At 33.9% G+C, this 22,156-nt stretch overlaps 2 protein-coding genes across 2 annotated transcripts in view; one reads left to right on the top strand and one right to left on the bottom strand.

Moving 5' to 3' along the window:
* Positions 1-6,766: 6,766 nt before the first annotated feature.
* LOC138315720 (transmembrane and coiled-coil domain-containing protein 4-like) lies at positions 6,767-21,068 on the bottom strand. The gene is made up of 14 exons (XM_069256959.1): positions 20,927-21,068; positions 19,332-19,437; positions 18,929-18,986; positions 17,675-17,819; positions 17,323-17,464; positions 15,106-15,203; positions 13,560-13,703; positions 12,745-12,894; positions 12,229-12,390; positions 11,066-11,202; positions 10,585-10,669; positions 10,197-10,314; positions 9,333-9,453; positions 6,767-8,974 (listed from the first exon to the last, which is right to left on the bottom strand). The coding sequence occupies exons 1-14, from the start codon at positions 21,024-21,026 to the stop codon at positions 7,997-7,999; spliced, it is 2,544 nt and encodes an 847-aa protein (XP_069113060.1). The 5' UTR covers positions 21,027-21,068; the 3' UTR covers positions 6,767-7,996.
* LOC138315728 (OTU domain-containing protein 3-like) overlaps positions 21,056-22,156 on the top strand; it is a 17,307-nt gene continuing 16,206 nt past the window's right edge. The window contains 1 exon segment of the mRNA XM_069256972.1: positions 21,056-21,191. The gene's annotated coding sequence lies outside the window, so the exon portion shown is untranslated.

The raw sequence follows: 22,156 nt of genomic DNA, 5'->3' as shown, positions 1-22,156 counted from the left end.
GATAGAAAGGGTGCTTACAGGTTGAATATGGAAAAGTGAATTGTAAGAAAGGTACATGTATATGATAGAAAGTCCATGATACAAAGTGCTTAAGAGATACTTCCATGTTGCATATTTAAATTTATATTGTAATATTACTAGAGTGAGTCTGTCTATATTTTCACTATTGTTTGTAAGCCCAGGTGTGTGTTTGGGTTAACGTGTGGCCAAAAAGTCCAAAATTCCTCAGGAATTAATTTGGAGTTTGTCTTTTTGTTTCTATAATATTTACAAGGTGGTTAGAACAAATACAGTACTGCTTAGTTGAGTTTAGTTAGAGTAAAAATTTATTTTTATATTATTATTTTCTCAGCATTTAAAGATGTTATTCTAATTGTTGTTTTTGGTGATACATGTAATATATGTTATGAAGTTATTATTACTGAAATAATAAAACATTGCAAAGATCATTGATAGTTTATAATTCTCTCTGATCATGTTATTATCTTTACAGTTGTGTATGAATGATAGCAACAATAAACAAGAGGCCCAGCACTTGACTTCTGAATTATTAAAGATCAACTGTTCTTTTTTGTCCCAAATTTCAACCCTTTGCTGTCTGTAAAGATGTGCGTAAAGTGTGCATATACACAAGCTGAGAATCATGCAAGTACCAATTTGGTCAGCATCATTTTTTAACATGCTACACATCCAATATCTGGTCCTTAGGTCTCTCATTAATTTGCATAATCTGCATGACCATTTCTAAAAGATTAAGCATGAATATCAATAATTTAATAGATTCACTTCTGTCAGCATACTATATATAGCTACTGACAAAATATTAGGCTTGTAGGCATTCTTGATGTCAGGAGGTCTTATTGATCAGTATGTTTGACACCTGTGACCTTTATGAATGAAGGTGAAGATCCGCCATTAGAACAAACATTATCCCTTTATCCCAGCATGCCACATGCCAAATATCAACTCTCAGTAGCTTTTGATTTAACACAAGTTGTTAAAAATTGACAGCCTATTTTGACCCTTCCATGACCTTGAATGTATAGGTCAAGATAACTTTATTTGAACAAACAGTAATTAAGATTTGATCCAAATTTGGTTATAATCCATCATGATTTTTATTGCTTTACATACCTGGTAGTAGTTTTGAAATGTTGACAAATGAAGGATGGACGATAAACGACACACGCGCTGCACCACGACATGAGTTTACCAACTCTTTGAGTCAGCATGGTGAGCTAGCTATCAAAGATTTAACATAAATTCTTTTTGATGCAATAACAAACAGAGTTTATTTGAATAAATGGTACAAACAGCAACATAAGCCAAGCCCTTAACAATAATTCAAACTGAGACCAAACCGTTGCTTGGTACATAATCTATCATGACCATGAATAATTAAGGCTATATAATGTTCAGGCAGTGACAACTTTTGTAACTCCATCCTTATACATGTATAGTAAATGCATAAATAACTGTAACAAGTACATGCAGGAATCTTGCTACCAACTTTTCGGGTTTTTTAAGACATGTTTTCTGAGCTTTCCTTGCCTCTTAATGTAATGTCCTACAAATATAAGTGTTGTTCTTTCAAAATATTTAAACATAATACATACTGCTTACACCATAGTACATACTGCTTGCACATCACTTATTATATTAGTTAAGCTTTGATGTCACTATTTTTTAACTTCATCGGGGTATCTAAGAAATTTTGTTTGCAAACTGTGAATCCACGTAGCAGATTCTGACAAAAGTTTGCAAACAAAATTTCTTGCATACCCTGATGAAGTTAAACAAGAGTCTCAAAGGGCCTGTATCGCAACAGTAATTATCATTAAAAAAAAACCTTACAATTTGAAATACAAAAAAATGAAAAATGGCCCCACCATTTGTATTTGCAGCTGTGATTTTTTTTCCCAATTCCATAAGGATGATTTCGATGCTACAAATGCAATACCAGTGCTATTAAATACTCAGTTTTTGAATTTAAAGAAGTCAATTTTATGTAAATAGCCAAATTGACACTTTTCAAACTGTATAATGGTATGATCAGTTTTTTACTTAAATACCTGCTAAAAAGTAGAGACATATTGTCCAGGTTAAATATTACTGTTGTTGTTCTCCCCCCGGATTCATTTGAAGGTGAGGGGCTTTATATGCATGTACTATGTAACAATCATCCAGTTCCTTTTGTACAATGTTTTCCCCAAGAAGTGCCTTAGCTACAGAAATAAATGCAAACTTTGATAAATGGAGCTACGTTTGAAGTCTGAAAGACTAGATTTTCAATTGTATTAGCTAAGCGTTATAAAATGATTTTTATAGCATAATGTGAATAAACTAGTAATTCAATTAAACTGTAAAGGTGACATGATTTAAATCAATGATACATGGTGTACGAACATTTTTAAAAATGGAAAACCTTTTTGTCATAAAAATCATGTTTTGCCAATGGCAATACAATGTACCTTATATTTGACCCAATAAGTATCCGAGGCACCTAAAAATTGAAGCAAATATTTATAAGGAGGCGCTTAAAAGAAACTTTCGACTAGCCTTTCATAAAATATTACAAAGTAAACAATAAATCAATAGCCAGAGAGATCAGTAAGGAAACCAACACAGTTTTCATATTTTCATTCTGCATTAAATTCAAAGTAAGTGAAATTGAACCCTAAAAAGATAGAAAGGGTGCTTACAGGTTGAATATTGAAAAGTGAATTGTAAGAAAGGTACATGTATATGATAGAAAGTCCATGATACAAAGTGCTTAAGAGATACTTCCATGTTGCATATTTAAATTTATATTGTAATATTACTAGAGTGAGTCTGTCTATATTTTCACTATTGTTTGTAAGCCCAGGTGTGTGTTTGGGTTAACGTGTGGCCAAAAAGTCCAAAATTCCTCAGGAATTAAGTTGGAGTTTGTCTTTTTGTTTCTATAATATTTACAAGGTGGTTAGAACAAATACAGTACTGCTTAGTTGAGTTTAGTTAGAGTAAAAATTTATTTTTATATTATTATTTTCTCAGCATTTAAAGATGTTATTCTAATTGTTGTTTTTGGTGATACATGTAATATATGTTATGAAGTTATTATTACTGAAATAATAAAACATTGCAAAGATCATTGATAGTTTATAATTCTCTCTGATCATGTTATTATCTTTACAGTTGTGTATGAATGATAGCAACAATAAACAAGAGGCCCAGCACTTGACTTTTGAATTATTAAAGATCAACTGTTTTTTTTTGTCCCAAATTTCAACCCTTTGCTGTCTGTAAAGATGTGCGTAAAGTGTGCATATACACAAGCTGAGAATCATGCAAGTACCAATTTGGTCAGCATCATTTTTTAACATGCTACACATCCAATATCTGGTCCTTAGGTCTCTCATTAATTTGCATATCTATACATGACCATTTCTAAAAGATTAAGCATGAATATCAATAATTTAATAGATTCACTTCTGTCAGCATACTATATATAGCTACTGACAAAAATTAGGCTTGTAGGCATTCTTGATGTCAGGAGGTCTTATTGATCAGTATGTTTGACACCTGTGACCTTTATGAATGAAGGTGAAGATCCGCCTTTAGAACAAACATTATCCCTTTTTCCCAGCATGCCACATGCCAAATATCAACTCTCAGCAGCTTTTGATTTCACACAAGTTGTTAAAAATTGACAGCATATTTTGACCCTTCCATGACCTTGAATGTATAGGTCAAGATAACTTTATTTGAATAAACAGTAATTAAAATTTGATCCAAATTTGGTTATAATCCATCATGATTTTTTTTGGCTTTACATACCTGGTAGTAGTTTTGAAATGTTGACAAATGAAGGATGGACGATAAACGACAGACGCTGCACCACATGAGTTCACCAACTCTTTGAGTCAGCATGGTGAGCTAGCTATCAAAGATTTAACATAAATTCTTTTTGATGCAATAACAAACAGAGTTTATTTGAATAAATGGTACAAACAGCAACATAAGCCAAGCCCATAACAATAATTCAAACTGAGACCAAACCATTGCTTGGTACATAATCTATCATGACCATGAATAATTAAGGCTATATAATGTTCAGGCAGTGACGACTTTTGTAACTCCATCCTTATACATGTATAGTAAATGCATAAATAACTGTAACAGGTACATGCAGGAATCTTGCTACCAACTTTTCGTTTTTTTAACACATGTTTCTGAGCTTTCCTTGCTTCTTAATGTAATTTCCTACAAATATAAGTGTTGTTTTTTTCAAAATGTTTATAAACACAATACATACTGCTTACACATCACTTATTATATTAGTTAAGCTTTGATGTCACTATTTTTTAACTTCATCGGGGTATCTAAGAAATTTTGTTTGCAAACTGTGAATCCACATAGCAGATTCTGACAAAAGTTTGCAAACAAAATTTCTTGCATACCCTGATGAAGTTAAACAAGAGTCTCAAAGGGCCTGTATCGCAACAGTAATTATCATTAAAAAAAACCCTTACAATTTGAAATACAAAAAAATGAAAAATGGCCCCACCATTTGTACAATTTTGAATCCCAATTCCATAAGGATGATGTCGATGCTACAAATGCAATACCAGTGCTATTAAATACTCAGTTTTTGAAAAGAAGTCAATTTTATGTAAATAGCCAAATTGACACTTTTGGCCACGCCCCTCAGGCCCCTTGAGGGTCAGCCCCACCATTTGTACAATTTTGAATCCCCACCCCATAAGGATGTTACCAATGCAATCTTACTCTTAGTTTCAGAGGAGATGTCGTTTCTTCTGAAGAAGGAATGTTGACGGATGGACGATGGCTGCCGCGGTGTTGCATAAGCTCACCTTGGTCCTTCGGACCAGGTGAGCTAAAAATAGTTACATAAATGCTTATACATAATTTTTCAGACTACTTGATAACATATAATAAGTTTAAACATACAACTGCATTAGTTTTCAAATGGATTATTTTTCTAAATCAATACCCAATGTCGATGTCTCTATGGTGACAGGTATTTTTGTTACCTTATTAAATACATTTATACCCTACTCAAATCCCACAGAGCTATATGTCCTCTTAGTTGTTATAGGTTATACGGCAAGATAGCCAAACTTTGTTCCATAATGATGACCTACGGAATAATCTCTTAATGCTGAGGCGTGTAAAAATCTAATATACATTAAATTATCTAAAAATCTGGTGTCGCTTTTCATTTCAAAATAAGGGGAGGTAAACCAGCTAAATCAATTTTAGGAGCTTATTATAGTATAAAGTTATCTGTCCTTGCTGGTGCATAGGTTACATAATTATTTTGTCAGCAAAACTAGAATAGCTTTTTTTTAATGTGATGTTAAAGTTGCGAATAGATAATGTAGCTTTTTTTTAATGTGATGTTAAAGTTGCGAATAGATAATGTAGCTTTTTTTTAATGTGATGTTAAAGTTGCGAATAGATAATGTAACAATTAGATTATAGCTCTATGTGATAAAAATGTACAGATAATCACCATATGTACAAGATGTACAATCTAATACGTGTGCGTGGCACACACAATGTTTTAATTTGAGACCTTAAATGTCAGAACTTACACAGACCTAGATTGTTAAGGAAATAAATTAAGTCCTGTTTTGAAGTAAAGAGATAAATTTGGCCTTCTAGAAAATAGCCTTTTGGTATACAATATACATGTTTAATAATACTTATGGTACTAATTTAGGTCATGATAAAATCACAATCAACAGTATAAAACAATTAAGGTGGATTTCGTAATCACATACCAGGTAGGTATCAATGTGCACTATATATGCATTTAACAACAAAAATGATTCAAAAGATTATAATGTAATGTTTAAAATCAAAAATACAAAATCATGAATATATGATCATAAATGATTTTTTTTTCACAACAGCTCCAGGGATCTTGCAAAATTAAATAAGCAACATTTGTAATTAATCTGTAAATCTACTTAAAACAACAAATATTTATTCAAAATATTCAAAGCTTGATCTTGAGTATAAAATGAAAATACATGCACATGCTTCTTCTTGAATGACTAGAATGATTTCAATACTGACTGCACATTACCTTTCTCATGGTAACATGACATTAGGGACTAGAAGTAAGTTCTAACAGTGTGGATCAAATGATTATAATAAAATGTCCACAGGATTAGAAGTACCATTAATTACCTGTGGCAAGATAATAGTCATGATAAAATGAGTAAAAATGAATAGACCAGATTAGTAATATTCACAGGGAATTTGCACCAAGCAGCTTAAAGTGAATTTTATTTGCTAATTGATTTCCTTTTTTTAAGAAAAGAATATACCACTTGAAATCTTTATTAATAATTTCTATTAAAAACAATAAATCTGTGATATATGATACACATTCAGTTTCCTATCAGGACCAAGAACCCTCTGGATTTGTTGTCCCTAGAATGAACTTTAATGCATTTTCAACAAAAATTGTATGTTATTGGTATTTCATGGATGCATTAAAAGTAACTGGTACTGATCAACATTAAGTTATAAGTAAAACAAAACCACTCAAACAATTATTGTAAAACATGAAACAGACTTTGAATGAAATAACAAAAACAACAAGAATTCCATGGAAGTAGATGTGATGGAAGTAGATGTGTCGCCTGCACAGTAGTTTAAATTACATCACAAAAAATAGTTAATTACAGTTGAAAATATTGTTAATAATTAGGTGAAGTTATCAAGTCCCATAACTCTTGCAAATATTGGGGGATTTTGACCAGTAAAAAACCACTCACTCTGAGATCTCCTATATATTAAGGAATATAGCAAATTTGTTTGAAATGGGATAATAAATACTAAAGTTATCGAGCAAAAACCATGAATTTTTCTGTTATGACAATTTTAAAGTCCGCTAACTCTTGTATGTATTTTGACAGATTTTGACCATTAACAAATTCATCCAAGATCACATTGATATAAAGCGATATACCAAATTTAGTTGAAATCGGACAATAAATACTAAGTTATTGCACGGAAACCTTTTCTTGGACGCTGGCGCCGATGCCCATCTTGATACCGATAATGCCGCCGATGCCGCCGACATAGTGATACCTAAGTGTCGCCCTTACTTTGCAGGTGACACAAAAACTATGATTGTCAAACTTAAATTCTCTCAGTTACTTTGGCAGTTCAACCTAGCTAGCAGTTGGACTCATATTTTCTTGGTAGTTTGAAGCAAAAAAACGATTTGCTTTTATCTTAATTTCTATAAGGCAGAGTGACATTTTGTACCATTATTTAAAGGTATTTACATTTTGTAAATCTGAGAGAGTGAATCAATGAACCCAAATATTTAGTTGATACCTGTGAAATGCCACTTGATATATCTGTTTAATGTTATGTACAATATTTACATTACTATAAGGACATTCCAATCCATATTTCCCCCACACAAACACAGTAAAACAACAAACTGCTAAACCATAGCTATCAAACCACACAGGACATATCAGTAACAACAGTACCCCCCTCTGATACAGAATAAAACAAACAGTCAAATTTTTAGTTATATACCAGTACCACTAACATGATGCCAAAGTTTCATATCTGAACAACCAGTTTCTGTGTATTATCAGTAGTCATGTCCTTGACCGATTAACATAATGAGGGAAAAATAGATTCCTAGTGCCACAATTAATTTGAATACAGATATGTAAAATTTAAAATAAAAAAAATCCTACTTTTTAGAAAATTAAGTTGAAAAAGTGGAGAAATAAATCAGACCACGATGACTTGAAGAAAAAGTTCTTAGTAAATATTATCATCCTTTACACTATAAATTATAATGAAAACAAAAGCATTGCACTAAATGTTAAGGCTGGTATGGTTCAGCATGTTAAACCGTCCATCCCTGTATATCAAGAATGAGCTGCTCCAGCTTTAGTAATAGGAAAGTCCAAATGAGCTTTCAGGGGTGAGTGAGTTGAAGACATAGTATCTAGTCTGCCTCGAGATCACAATCTATCACTGTTCCGAGGTATTGTTTAAAGCTTCTGTTTGACAAGTCGACTGATATTTCTTCACCACCATCTTTCTCCAAACTGTCTTCTCTTATTTCAACAAAACTCAAATCTGATTGGTCACTGGGTTCATTGCTACATTCAGGAGTATTTGAATCGTTGTTTTGAGCTTCATCCTTCTTGATTTTGAGATTTTCAAAATTACACGGTGCTTTTTTCTCAAACGAGAAATCAGAATCACTACCAGGTAAATCATCGATTGGCATGAAACTCAAATCAGTGTCATCTATGATGTGGTCAACATGTTTGGATTTCATTTTGGGTTTTTCAGCTACCGACTCCGAGCTAAGGACCATCGGGTTGGTCATAGACAAGCGAGAGTCGTCGTTTGCAGATTTGAAGTTAAGATCGGGTAAATCAGCAGAGTCTTTTTTCGACCCTCTAGCGTGATTAGCTACAGACTTCTGGTTGAGATCTGACAGATTGATTGGAACATCTTTAGACATGCTATCAGGGTTTTCAGTAATTGGTTCAAAGCTAAGATCTGACGAGTCGGTCAACATGTGTTTAGTACTGGCTTGATGTTCATCCTCACTCAGCTCATCGACGCTGTGTATGCGGCCCTCGTCTGAGGATGATTGTGGAGCCTCAGAATCCACACTGCCTTCTCCACATGTGGTTCCATTAGGCAAAACTACAAAACTCAGATCTGATTCGTCCACATTACCTTCTGAGCACCTTGTTATTTGATCTTTATCCGCCGGTAGGGCGGTGTTTCGTACGACATCAGACGTTGTATCTACCTCGCTGTCACTGCTTGTAAAGCTATCGGAATCATTCCCCGGCGAAAGCAGATCCCCGTGTTTGGACGGTAACTTCACATCACCTTTAGTTCTCAAACCAACAACTTTCATGATGACATCAAGTTGTTTTAAATAATCTTTGTGGCCATTTACCTTTAATATCAAAAATAAAACAATGAAATCTATTGTTACAAATGTGAGTTAATTGTATTATTAACAAAGTCTACTGTTACCTGAAAGAATGCATTGGTAATGTATATCGCTGTAATCAAGTATATATATATTTATCATTGAGGCTTCAATATAAGGGCCATTCATCACAAAATGATGCAATATTATGATAGCCATATAAAAGTACATTATGTACTAACAAGTGGTACATTTTCAAATTGAAAGATTTTGCTGTAAAACCAAAGGAGCTTAATGATATGTGCAAGTTTAATTCTGGGCAGAGGTTTAATTGTGGATGACAGGATTATTTGAGGGTGAACACCAAATTAAGCCAACTCACCACATCACTGAGATCAATGTTATGCATACGGCGATTGTCCCACTTAATGGGGCTAAGGCCCGCAACTGTAGTTAGGTGGACGGACGCAGTACGAAACAGGAACTTCAACAGCCAGTCACCTCTGATCCACAACCGAGAAAGATTGAATTAAGGAAATGTACAAATAATGCCAGAATTAAGTAAATGTACAAATAATGCCAGAATTAAGTAAATGTACAAATAATGACAGAATTAAGTAAATATACAAATAACGACAGAATTAAGTAAATATACAAATAATGACAGAATTAAGTAAATGTACAAATAATGACAGAATTAAGTAAATATTCAAATAACGATGGAATTAAGTAAATGTACAAATAATGCCAGAATTAAGTAAATATACAAATAATGACAGAATTAAGTAAATGTACAAATAATGACAGAATCAAGTATATGTACAAATAAGAACAGAATTAAGTAAATGTACAAATAATGACGGAATTAAGTAAATGTACAAACAACGACAGAATTAAGTAAATGTACAAATAACAACAGAATTAAGTAAAAATACAAATAACGACAGAATCAAGTAAATGTACAAATAACGGCGGAAGCAAGTAAATATACAAATAATGACAGAATTAAGTAAATGTACAAATAATGACAGAATTAAATAAATGATCAACAGCCAGTCACCTCTGATCAGCAACAAAAAATGATGGAATTCAGTTAATGGTCCAGAAATCAGTAGGAGCTCTCACAAACAGTCAATACAAACAAGATGTAACATTTTGACTAGGATCAATTCCAGCAGAAATATCAAGAAATCTCTTTTCTGCTTAATATATAATAAATTATGTAGACAATGTTTTATGAGTTTACCTGCAGTAGCCGTTTATAATTTTCCCGCTGACAACTCGTGTTAAGCCGCACCAGAGTTTGGGATCCCCTGAGACTGGTGCCCCCAACAGTATGGCGTCCTCTATGATCCCCTCACAGCCTGTATAACAATTATCAGATTTACAAGTGATAAAGATGTGAGGTTTGCTGAACTTTATTTAATTTGATACTAGAGAGCATATAGATGTGAGTACAGTATGTGAAACATGCTGGAAAATACTTTTCATTTCTCCCAAAAGAACCCATTTCGTAGTGAACAAAACAATGTAATGTCCTCTATAATTTTTATCCTGAAACTGTCTATGTAAAAGGAATTTTCTATGATTTATTTGAAATTCAACTGTGACAATGTGGGACAATTATAACCTACCCTTTCTTTTGGAGAGTTCCTCTAAACAAGAGAAGACAACTCTAGCACCAAGACTAAATCCTATCAGAGTGACAGGTCGCTGACCCTGCAATACAACATTAAGAATATTTGTCAATAAATGGCTTTTTGAGAAGATCTATTTATCTACTGGTATATATTTGTCCACATAAAACTTCATGCCATTTAATTTGTATTCAATAATTATGACCATTAAGCATAACTAAGATAAGTTTACATTTTGGTATTATTACCATTTTAAGGTGAGAAAGGACTATCATATAACACAAGAAATTATGAATGAATAGATATTATTTGAATAGATATAAACTGAAGAAAACTTAAGATCAGAAAACTACATGATTTCAGTACAATAAAAGAAACTTTAAAAGCTGTTTCAGCAGGCGATTGTACCCATTCCTTATCCCTGACTGACACAGATTTTAGTAATCGTTATTAATTTCCTCTATAGAAGTATACATACCTGTTCCCTGGCCAGTAACACCTCGGCCAGCTCCCGCCCGACTGCTGTTGCTCTCTGTATACATACACTCCAGGGGTTATCTATCACACCTGCCATGGAAACCAAGGTCGCTGGCCAAGTAATTGCGGAAAGTATACCTGTTATCAAACAAAACTTTCATTACTGTGACACACACTTTTATAACAAAGTTTATCATCCCATGCATATGTAAAGAACAGGAAACCAAAGCATTCCCGTTGATTGGGTGCCCAAACAAGGTATTGGAACTAAATGATAAACCAATAATGGAGTCAAAGAAGCGAGCCCCATCAGCTGAGTGATACAGCTTGTTCATGTATCTATAACTCTGTAAACTTATTCTTTGTACACCTAGCAATACTTAATTACAAGTGGCACAGAGGGCCTGTATCGCTCACCTGGTTTGTAATGCTAAGTAATGTTCTATATACAGGTTCATTAAATAATTGTTTCTTTTCTCAAGGAATTTTCCCTTTAATATTCCTATTGGGCTCAACTATTTCTGCTCCATGGGGTCAGAGCCAAAATCTAGACAAATTTTATTACTCTTCTCCACAGGATGTTTCTTGTCAAATTTGGTTACATTCCATGCAGAACTCTATGACCAGTAGCGATTGAAAAGATTTACTTCATTTTCCCCTATTTTGGACCCATCCCTCCTGCCCGTGGGACAACAGAGCCAAAATTTATACAAACTATACTCCCCTTCCCCAAAGGAGGTTTCTGGCCACATTTGGTTACATTTTCCATGCAGAACTCTATGACAAGTAGTGATTTAAAAGATTTACCCTATTTCTCCTATTCGGCCTTGCCCCTCCTGTCCCCAGGGACTAAGAGCCAAAATTTATACAAACTCTGTTCCCCTGTTTCTGGCCAAAGTTGGTTACATTCCATGCAGAACTCTATAACTAGTAGCAATTTAAAGGAAATGTTGACTGACAAACGACGGATGGATGGACGGATTGACAGACGACGGATGACGGACACCACGCTATGACGTAAGCTCTCCAGGCCAGGTGAGCTAAGAACCTTCACTGAGGTATTTTAGTCCCTGCCTTTTACAGATGGATGTCACAGCTATCTGATTCATTTCAGTAATTTCTATTTTCTTACAAAACTTCACCATTCAAAGATTGTATTTGTACCTGATAATACAGTATATTTGAGGGCTTCCTGCGTTGCAACAGACATAGCGCCCCCTAAGAGGTAGTCAATTGCCCTGCCAAGTTGGAGGAGATATTTGGATTCCCAGCGAAGACTATACTGTTCTCGGGATTCAGCTAAGGAATACCAAGGGTATCGAAAGTCTGAAAATAAATAAACCAGTTTTTTACTTGTCATTTGAATGACTCTGATATACATTAATTACTATAGTTTAAAGGATCAATTATCAAATGTTCTCCAACACAATGTCAACCATATTTATATTTGGCAGGGATGGTAACTACAAAGAATGATTTTTTTTTTATTTATGATGGAATTCTGAATTTAAAACACAATTGCAGGATTGCCTTTATTTGAAAACCATCAAATTTAAATGGTTTTTTTACCGGGTACTTTGTAGTTTTCATTTATATTTACTTTATATTTGTACTTTATACTTCAAGCAAACACTTGTCACAGTAATTGAGATGTGTGTAACTAAATGTCCGCCTACTTACCCATCATGGAGGTAGAGAGCCAGCCTGACACGGCCACGGTGATGTGTAGTTGTTTGGCAGGGTGAGGATCCACCTTGAGACGTGACCCAAACACAAGAGGCTCAAACTCAAATTCCTCAACAGCACCGACCCTCTTCTTCATTTTGTATCCTGAGGTTCACAAAATTAATACAGTATGTCAAGCTATGATGTATATTTTATGGGACTTAAAGATACTGTTTATATACTGAAGGCACATAGAAATTACTTATAAAATAAATTACTGCATAAAATTTAAATATACTAAGGGTAGGATTCCATTGTTTGTCAGATAACAAACTTAAGGCAATATTTATCAATCATTGATTCATTAGAATGTATACTAAAAGTGCATACACAATTTTACAATAACGCTATATTACTGTATTCTACCCACAATAAGCCAGAGTAATAGCTTTTTTAGAGCAAAGTTACAAACTGAATCAGAAAGTTGGATGGAAGTTAATTGACAGATACAATGATCCTTATTTAAGTTCTAAAATACTTGGGAAGGGAGATAACTTATTGTCAAGTGGAGGCTTATTGCGGGAAGAATATGGTAATATACCCAAGGTTCTGAATTATCTCCCTTTATCATTTTTAGCAATCTTAACCTTAATGAACAATTATTGTTATTCTTCTCTCTCCTTGCAGATGCTATGTATTTTATATGACACTGATTTATTACATATTTTACTTATTTTCAGTACTATGAGCAACTATTGTGATTATAACTATTGGGTTTAAAATAATACAGTACTGTATTTTTTTAAACACAAGGATTGACCTAGACCTACCAGTGAGTCCTGCTCCTGCCACACCAAAAAGTGACCCTATAATGGCCACACCAGCTGTAGACCCCAGTACTGCCGCTCCAGTGCCACCAATGATGGCTCCTGCACCAGCCGCCACTAACGGAGCCGCCAGACCTCCGGTCAAACCTATAGATAATACATAAATAGAGGATGTGATATGTTTGGTAGGCTTCTCCCTGTGATGTGTCAGCGTTGACAGTTGTTCAACATAGAGTCTTTTTTAGCGGCTGATGACTAGTCTATCTAACTAAGCAATGGAATGGACTGCTGAACGGCATCAAGAGCAACAGAAAAATAACAACCATCGTACAGAAATTATCTGTAACCTTTGTATCATATCATTGAGGACAGTAGATACAGTTGTATTATTTTCCTCATAAAAAAACTTAATTCAATTGTCACCATTAAGGGTATAGACATAATTACAGTTAAGTTTGTCAATAAACCCCACAACAAAGTTTCTTTATGACAAAGTAGTCTTTATATACAGATCAATATGTGTTTAATTTAAATCCACAGATATTGGTTTTAACATTCAAGTATTTATACATAGGTGGTGACTAGGCCTACAGCCTGTGTTACTAACTTAAGGACTGTATATTTCAATTTCAACGAGATCTTATAGATATTATATAATACACATCAAATGGATTGGACAAAAGTTTTTTTCCAAATAATTATATATACATTCCTGTCATGTGGCCTTATCAGAGGGTGGATATACATGGCACCACAACCAAGTCCTAAGGGAGCTGGCTGATGTTTTGGAAAAACGTCAGAAGAGCATTAGGTCCAACCAACCAAGGTCCAAACATAGGCAGATTAGGTTTGGGAGGCAAATTGAAATAAGGACATCCAGATCTGAGAAATCAACCGGAATTATCAGCAAGGCAGGGGACTGGAGGCTGGAGGTACATCTCAACCAGAGATTATTCCCACCAACTTCAGACTGGATATGGTTCTTTGGTCAACAGGAACAAAGAAAGTCATCATCATCAAGCTTACATTCCCATGGGAGGAAAGATGCTGTGAAGCCCATGAGAGTAAGAGGACGAAGTAAGTTGGATGCAGAGGCTTCTCAGCAGTCTGTGTGGAGAATGCTATCTGCATTAGGGCTGTCTGGCAGGACCAGAAGAGCAGCAGTGCCAAGGATGACTAAGGCAGTAGAATGATCTTCATGCTGGGTGTGAATAAAGGACACCAGTAGCCAGACACCCACTACCAACGCCTGGTGACTGATCGTCAGTGACTGATTGTCACTGTGGACCCCCCATCCTGAGAGTTAACCGAGTAAGGGGTCAAAACACAAAATGAGGGATGGCCTTGGCTGAGTACCTCCGCAGTGCTGCAGCATATACCATCACAGCTGTATTTAGATAATATATTCTGCAGTACAACATTATTACTATATGTTACTGTATTACAAACTATACTGATATTGAAGGGGAACAACTCCAACATAACTGTAGCATGAACACAGTTGTTTTTTACCATATGTGCTTGGTTATTCATTAACCTATCAACTCACCAATTAAGGTACCCCCCACTGTTGTAGCCAGACCTATCAGGGCAAAGCGTTTGGCTTTCTCCTTCCTTGAGTTCTTCTGCTTTTCCTTCTTTTCTTCCCTGTTACACACAATCAGACAATTAGGTTAATCACATCACTTGGGCACAAACGGGAAAACTCTAATCAAAAGACTCATGAATCCTTCATAAAGACTCAATAGTAATAGGAAATACTCTCACTGATAAATATTCAATGATGTATCGTGAGATTTTAAATTAGTAAGCACCTTCACTTAAATAGCTAACATTAATGCTTACAAACATAACAATTTAACAATTACATGTAATTTATTACACAAATTAAATAGCAATACAGTTTATCTCAATGCAGTAATCATCAAAATTAGACTGATTTCTCACACTGCAACAAACTATATAAAGCACATGTATATTAACAAGACTGAGCCATTTAAGTCATACATGTATCTAGAAGGTAACAACTTTTGCAGAGAATATCTAAATTTATTTTCAATTATAACATATATAAAACAAAATCTTAAATGTATGTAAATACAAAATCAACAAGACTTTTGAATAACCATGCAATAAACTGCAAAATAATATTATAATAAAGACTATAAAATAAATGCTAAAGGAAGGTTACAATTAATCTAGACATCACTTAAACATTGGATTATACAAAATGAATCTATCAAAGTAATAGAATATCAAAGTTAAATTAGATTTACGTTATCAGTACATTGTGGTCATGCAGCCCTCTATGTTGCAGTTTATAATTCAATTCCTTAATTACCATTTTTATAAGTCATTTTTGGGATCAAAACGACATGGGTAAAGTAAGATTTACTGCCAATTAGCCCCACCTTCAGGTAATTGTAACATCACATTCTGATAAAGATTTTTATGACGTTACAATCATCAGATGGTAGGACTTATCGACAGTAAATTGTTCTTTTTAAAGTCATGTCATTAATCGATCTGGAGACCCCATATTAAGATTTAATGCAGTAGCATAATGAAGATGGGAAGTAATCAATATTTGTCGGTAGACAGTGGAATAGTTATTTCATTAAAAACTCCTTGCAACCATAGTTCAATTTCCTTTCTTTATTATAACTATTCAATTTACCTCATAAGTTTTATAAAAGTACAAACTGCTACACAAAAAAAATTTGGTCTGTGTTTACATTGTCCAGAAAAAACAGTTTTTATAACACTTACAGTCAGATCACATTTTTATCTTAAAGCAATTTATACTAAATCAAAAAGGAAGCTGAATTATCAGGAATTAAGGAACTGAAAAGTGGAGGTTTCAGTGGATTGGTAAAATAATACAAATGTACTATAAAAACATTGGTATTTGGGTACAGTAATATAGCAAATCAAACTTAAAATATTAATATAATTTCAATGATGTGTACTAATATGTGGCTGAAACTTAAAATCAGATACAGTAATTTGTGATATAAATTGCTAAAAACAAAGTAGATCAAGCGGCGACCATTTTACCTCATTACTCTGCAGAACATGAAAGAATCCACACAATACCAAATTAAATACAAATTCTAGAATCTTGATCAGTTTCATATAAATAGGCTTCATATGATCAACTTATCTTTATAAATAATACGTTATCCTCCAGTTTGAAGTATACATGTAACTCAGACACATAAATAGGCTTCATATGATCAACTTATCTTTATAAATAATATGTTATTCTCCAGTTTGAGACACATATATAGGCTTCATATGATCAACTTATCTTTTATTCTCCAATTTGAGTTATACATGTATTTACAGTTGAGGTTTGTTCGATTATAGTGTACTTGAACTCACAGAATTCAAAGTTTATTGTTGGTATTCATTTATTATCAAAGATGTTAAATTCAAACTCTCTGCCTCTAACAGAAAAAAAAATATCAAAAGAGTCCTGCTTAATATAAGTTAATAATAATAATAATCAGTATAAATATGAGATGGACTTATTATCAGCATGCAGTCATTGACTGCGGTTTATCAAAATTAAAATCACAAATACCATGTCTATATTGTACATTAAACTTTAATTCATGTTCTTTAAATGGTGGATGAAAGCAAACTGATGTAAGTTACAATTTTCTTCTTTCTGCAATTAATTTCTCCATGTAAGTTCTTATATGTTCTATGAAATATATATTAAGTTGTAATATTATGAACATTACATAAACATAAAACTTACTCTGACATCTCGTAAGCTTCATGGCTGGCGGAGTCCAAAGAATCTGCCATTGAGGCCTCAATTTCCTCCAGAGTGTCCCAACTCACTCTCAGCTGCCAGGCAATGTGTTTTATCAACACTCGCATCCGGGAGTCATAGCAACCTATAGAACAAAACAGAGTGCCATAGCAACCAATTACTTCATGTACATCAAGATGGCATAGCAACCAACATATACATGTACTTTGGCATTAAGCCATATTAGTGGATATTTTCAGACACGTTATACAGTCAGCTATCATCACACACGTTATACAGTCAGCTATCATCACATTTATTTACATATATATCTAAAGTGTATCCATTTAATTACCATTGGAAATTGACAGGGTCAGAAGATCGGACACAACAGGCACCCCTGATTTTTCCAGGACTGTTTCTTCCAAGACCATGTCTACATATGGTCTGGCATCATCAAACCCCTGGCCCTCCATGATAGCCATCACAGAATCTCTGGCCTGTGGACACAAAAGTTTTACCTTAATAATATTACTGACATGTCTGTGATACTGTGATCCAAAGGATATGTCTTCACTGTATCTAGGAGTTACAATTATTTACTCAAGGATATTAAAAAAAGAATAAGAATGGTCTGAGGACCAGAATTTGCGTTAATACTATCGGACCATGTTAATTTTAATCAATAACAAAATAATTTATTTCAGCCAAAGGTATCAACTATGTACATTATTTTAGGTGAGATAACTCATATGGCATTACATTTTGTGAGTGTTAAACAAATATGTGCATATCAAAACGTTCAAGATGGATTTCATCTAGTTTTTCTTGTGTTTCTATGTACCTGAAGATGGCCAAGAGGCCAAAAATTTGTGGAAGGGATATTTATAGTATTTAATGGTAATAAACAAAAATGTGCATGACAGGTCTGTAATCTCAAAGAGCACCAATGATTACTACATCATAGAAGAGGAGATAACTCATATGGCAATACATTTGTGAGTAATGAACAAATAAGTTCATGATAGGTCAATCTCAAAGAACATCAATCATTACTACATCCAGAAACATATATACATACAGATTGGAAACTCCTTTGTCTTTATTGACAGGCAGAGGGACCTCCGGTTTATAGGCATTTTGCCTTGGCTAACTATTCTTTTAAACATGTTATTTTTGCATCAACACAAAGTTTAAACATTATATCATGGTTTGATGTGATCAGTTTTCCCGATTGATGATATTTAATATGATTTTTGAAAGCATGAAAATAAGCAATTTTACCTGGTTTTTCGAAAATCAGGCATTCAAAACCAGAAGTGTGTTTTGTTTTATGAATAAATAAGTTAAAATATTATTTTTACTATCCAAAATCGCACTCGAACCATTGAAAGTTACCTAACTTTTACAACATATCAAAGTTATTCTTCTATATTCAACTATTTAAGAGTTTATCTAAAAAACCCTAAGCACATACAGTGGTACATCTGCAGATCGTAAAAATGGATGAGTTGCAAATCTCTATATTATGTATATATGTTTCTGCTACATTATAGAAGGGGGAGATAACTCATAATTTTATGTAGTTATTATTTGATAATTAACAAACCTGACTGGGTAAATGTAAGTGTTCCACGATCCTTTCCATGGATACTTTCTTAAACTCCCTAATTAAAAGAAAATGAAATCAAGTTGGTCTACGTCACACATTTCATTTATGGAAAGACAAAAGCAACAATTATTGATACCGGTACATTGTCGTGAATAAATTATATATTGGGGAAAAGCGTAGAAAAAGATACAAAAAGTGTTATACATGTAATTAAATGTATGGTTCCCATTTGTATATTTTCTAAATATGAAACAAAAAATACAGTATACTTGTTTAGTTTTTTAAGTTTATTATATTTTCGTAATTAAAGTATGTAATGAATTTTCTAATACAATTTTTTCAGTAAAATTATATCTTAATCGCATTATCAATAACACAAAAACAAAATGAATATAGTTACTGGTGCCATTTGTCTTCAAACAACTGAAGGAAGGAGACAGCACACAGCGCTGAATAGGAGTAAGCCCCCACATCTGATAATTTACGATGGAGGATCTTTGATATGTCTGCAAAAGATGATAAATATAATGACAAACAATGAGCCGCAAAGCGTGGCATTATCAATCAATAAATATGTGAGTATATAATTATAAAACAACTGAAAACAAAATAACAGCAAGTAATAAAAAGAAACAGTAATCTGATGTATACAAAAAGTTTCATTGAGCTGCAATGGACGGTTTTGGAGTTATAGCCCAGAGAAAAAGGGAAACAGTAATAAGGTATTTTTTACTAAGCTTCTCTGGTAACAGAAAAAAACACCAAACATGGAAGGTCCGCAATAGCAAAAGGCACAGCAAGGGCACTTCTGTGATATATACTAAAAGTTTCATATATAGAGCTGCGTTGAACGGTTTCATTACATTGTAATCTAACACATAGTAACATGGGACATAGGCCTACATGTGTAATAGGACGAGTCGGAGTTCTGGGATTGTCACTCGACTCCGGACATTAGTATGTCCCATGACCCCGCATCGTCCATAGTACTTCCGGTAGTTTGCAACCCAGGTTCGTGAGCTCAAACTATAACCGTCATGTTGTTGTAGTAACAAAGGAGTCAGTTCAACAGTTAATCACATTTATTAAACAGGACAGATGAAAATATTTACAGATGAGGCATTCACTCGCTCACTCACACTACATATGACACAAACATAACAACGACCCCGACTCCTACATCAGCCCTGGGTTAACTAGAGTCTTGGCTAGTACCAGCCGTAATGTCCACCCCCCACCCTGGACTTGTCGACTACATGAACTACCTGACGGCCTCGATGATAGAGCAGTCTCCGGAAACAAATCCGTTTGAAATTGAGCCCCAGAGTGCGTGTCGCACCTGTATTTATACCCCCGCCTAGGATTGAAATTGTCGAACGAAAAACACGTGCAGGACTGGTAAGCCAGTCGCTACACTTAACAGGGTCAACTCAACTCACCCGGAATGACCTAACAGTGTGTTATTTACCTGAAACTATGCAAATTAGCCATGTGCTCACTAGTCTGTAGTATTTATCTGAAAATATAGACAACCCCGCGCGACAGGAAACGCTTAAAACAACCTTTCGAAATTAGTAAGTATTAATACTATCGTTTCCCATATATACAAATGTTATACGAATGCTATTAATACACGAGTTAACAAAACTGCACATATTTAAAACCCCTCCTATTACACATAGGCCTACATGTACGTGTAGGTTCTGGCTGTCTGGGGTAACTAGTACTAACTACATTTCTCATAAACACACTAGGGTTCAATTCATTGACCGGTTGTGTGTTGATATATCAAATGAAATAACTATGTTCAGAACAATTTATCTCGTATGAGACTTGATCTAAATAAACAAGATCCGTGTAACCGTGTTTACTTTCGTTTTTACTTTTTCATCCACTTCCACGTTCAAAGGGCTATGACGTGTACAGAAAAGAAAACCTGATAGACATGGACTAGCCACCGCTGTTACTTTGAAAGATGATGTCCGATGTTCGTACCTTTCTCATTGTCGACTTCAGTGTCGAAATTAGTTTTTCCTTTTTGCGTTTTACCATTTTTTGCTTCAGTCAGCTGATACTTTGCCCCATCTTCAGCCATGACAGTACGACGACTTCCTGTTTACTTTACGCAACTTCCGGTTGTCGATTGCATATTGCTAAGGACAATGTAATTACATGCAGGGACGGAATATTTACGTGTTTTACGTATAATGTATGACACAAAGGCATCATAAAGTAACAGGATCGACAAGATTCAAAACAGGTATGCAAATATAAACGTAGTGTTACATTCCATAATTTTTATGTTGAGGTTTCATTCCATTCACTCTCCAAGACCGGTTTTCATTCATGATCAGTTTAAAAGGCCTGCCGCGGTCTGGTGAACACACTAATGCCCCATTATTGTAAACCGGTAGATCTATACATCTACCCACTCACCGACTTGGTATAACTACCTGTGTATCGGCCTACCCGGTGAGTTAAAATATCAGGCTTTTCTTCTCTAAAAATAGACTTTAGGACTAGTTGGAGTTTAATCCTGACAGAAGAAGGGTGTGTCAAACCAAAATTCACATACTAAAGCAGGCTTTTATAAGTTGATAAAGAAGAACATTTTAGTGATAATCGTAAGTATTTTGTTGTTGCTTCCGTAAGAGCAAATATTTTGGCACTTTTTGTTGATTTACGTTCTGCTAACATTAATGTTTTTAAAAATAATGTTCATAACTATACTGAAACAGTATATATATCTAAATAATAAGTTTTATATAATATAAAATGTGAATAATATGTTATACCTACATGTATAATCGTTGAGTTCGAATGTTATTATTTACAAATTAATATGACTCATATAACTGTGTTGTAACTGAATTATATTTGTGATTCATAGATAAATATAATTCTCTATTCACCCAGGCTTTTCCAAATATGAAACATCAAATTCTCTTTCTGTCTGAAAATATGGATTTAGTATGTATGGCTAGTACATTTATAAACTAGTACTCTACATTAATATAATCATGTCTGCTAGTATTTTTCAATTTTAGTGTCATAATTATATGTGAACTGATGTTTTTAAATTTCCATTATTCAAAAATAATACACACCTACAAAGTTTGTTGATTTAAATTTAGTATGATGATGTAATTACATAGTTTGTATAGTATGTAAGGAAATGTAAAAATAAATCATGATTTTATGATGACAAGATATTATTTTTGATCT

Source organism: Argopecten irradians, chromosome 1 (assembly GCF_041381155.1).
Source record: "Argopecten irradians isolate NY chromosome 1, Ai_NY, whole genome shotgun sequence".
In the NCBI taxonomy this organism is placed as follows: Eukaryota; Metazoa; Mollusca; class Bivalvia; order Pectinida; family Pectinidae; genus Argopecten; species Argopecten irradians.
The sequence above is the reverse complement of the archived record's forward strand: the minus strand, read 5'-3'. Positions and strand labels throughout refer to the sequence as shown.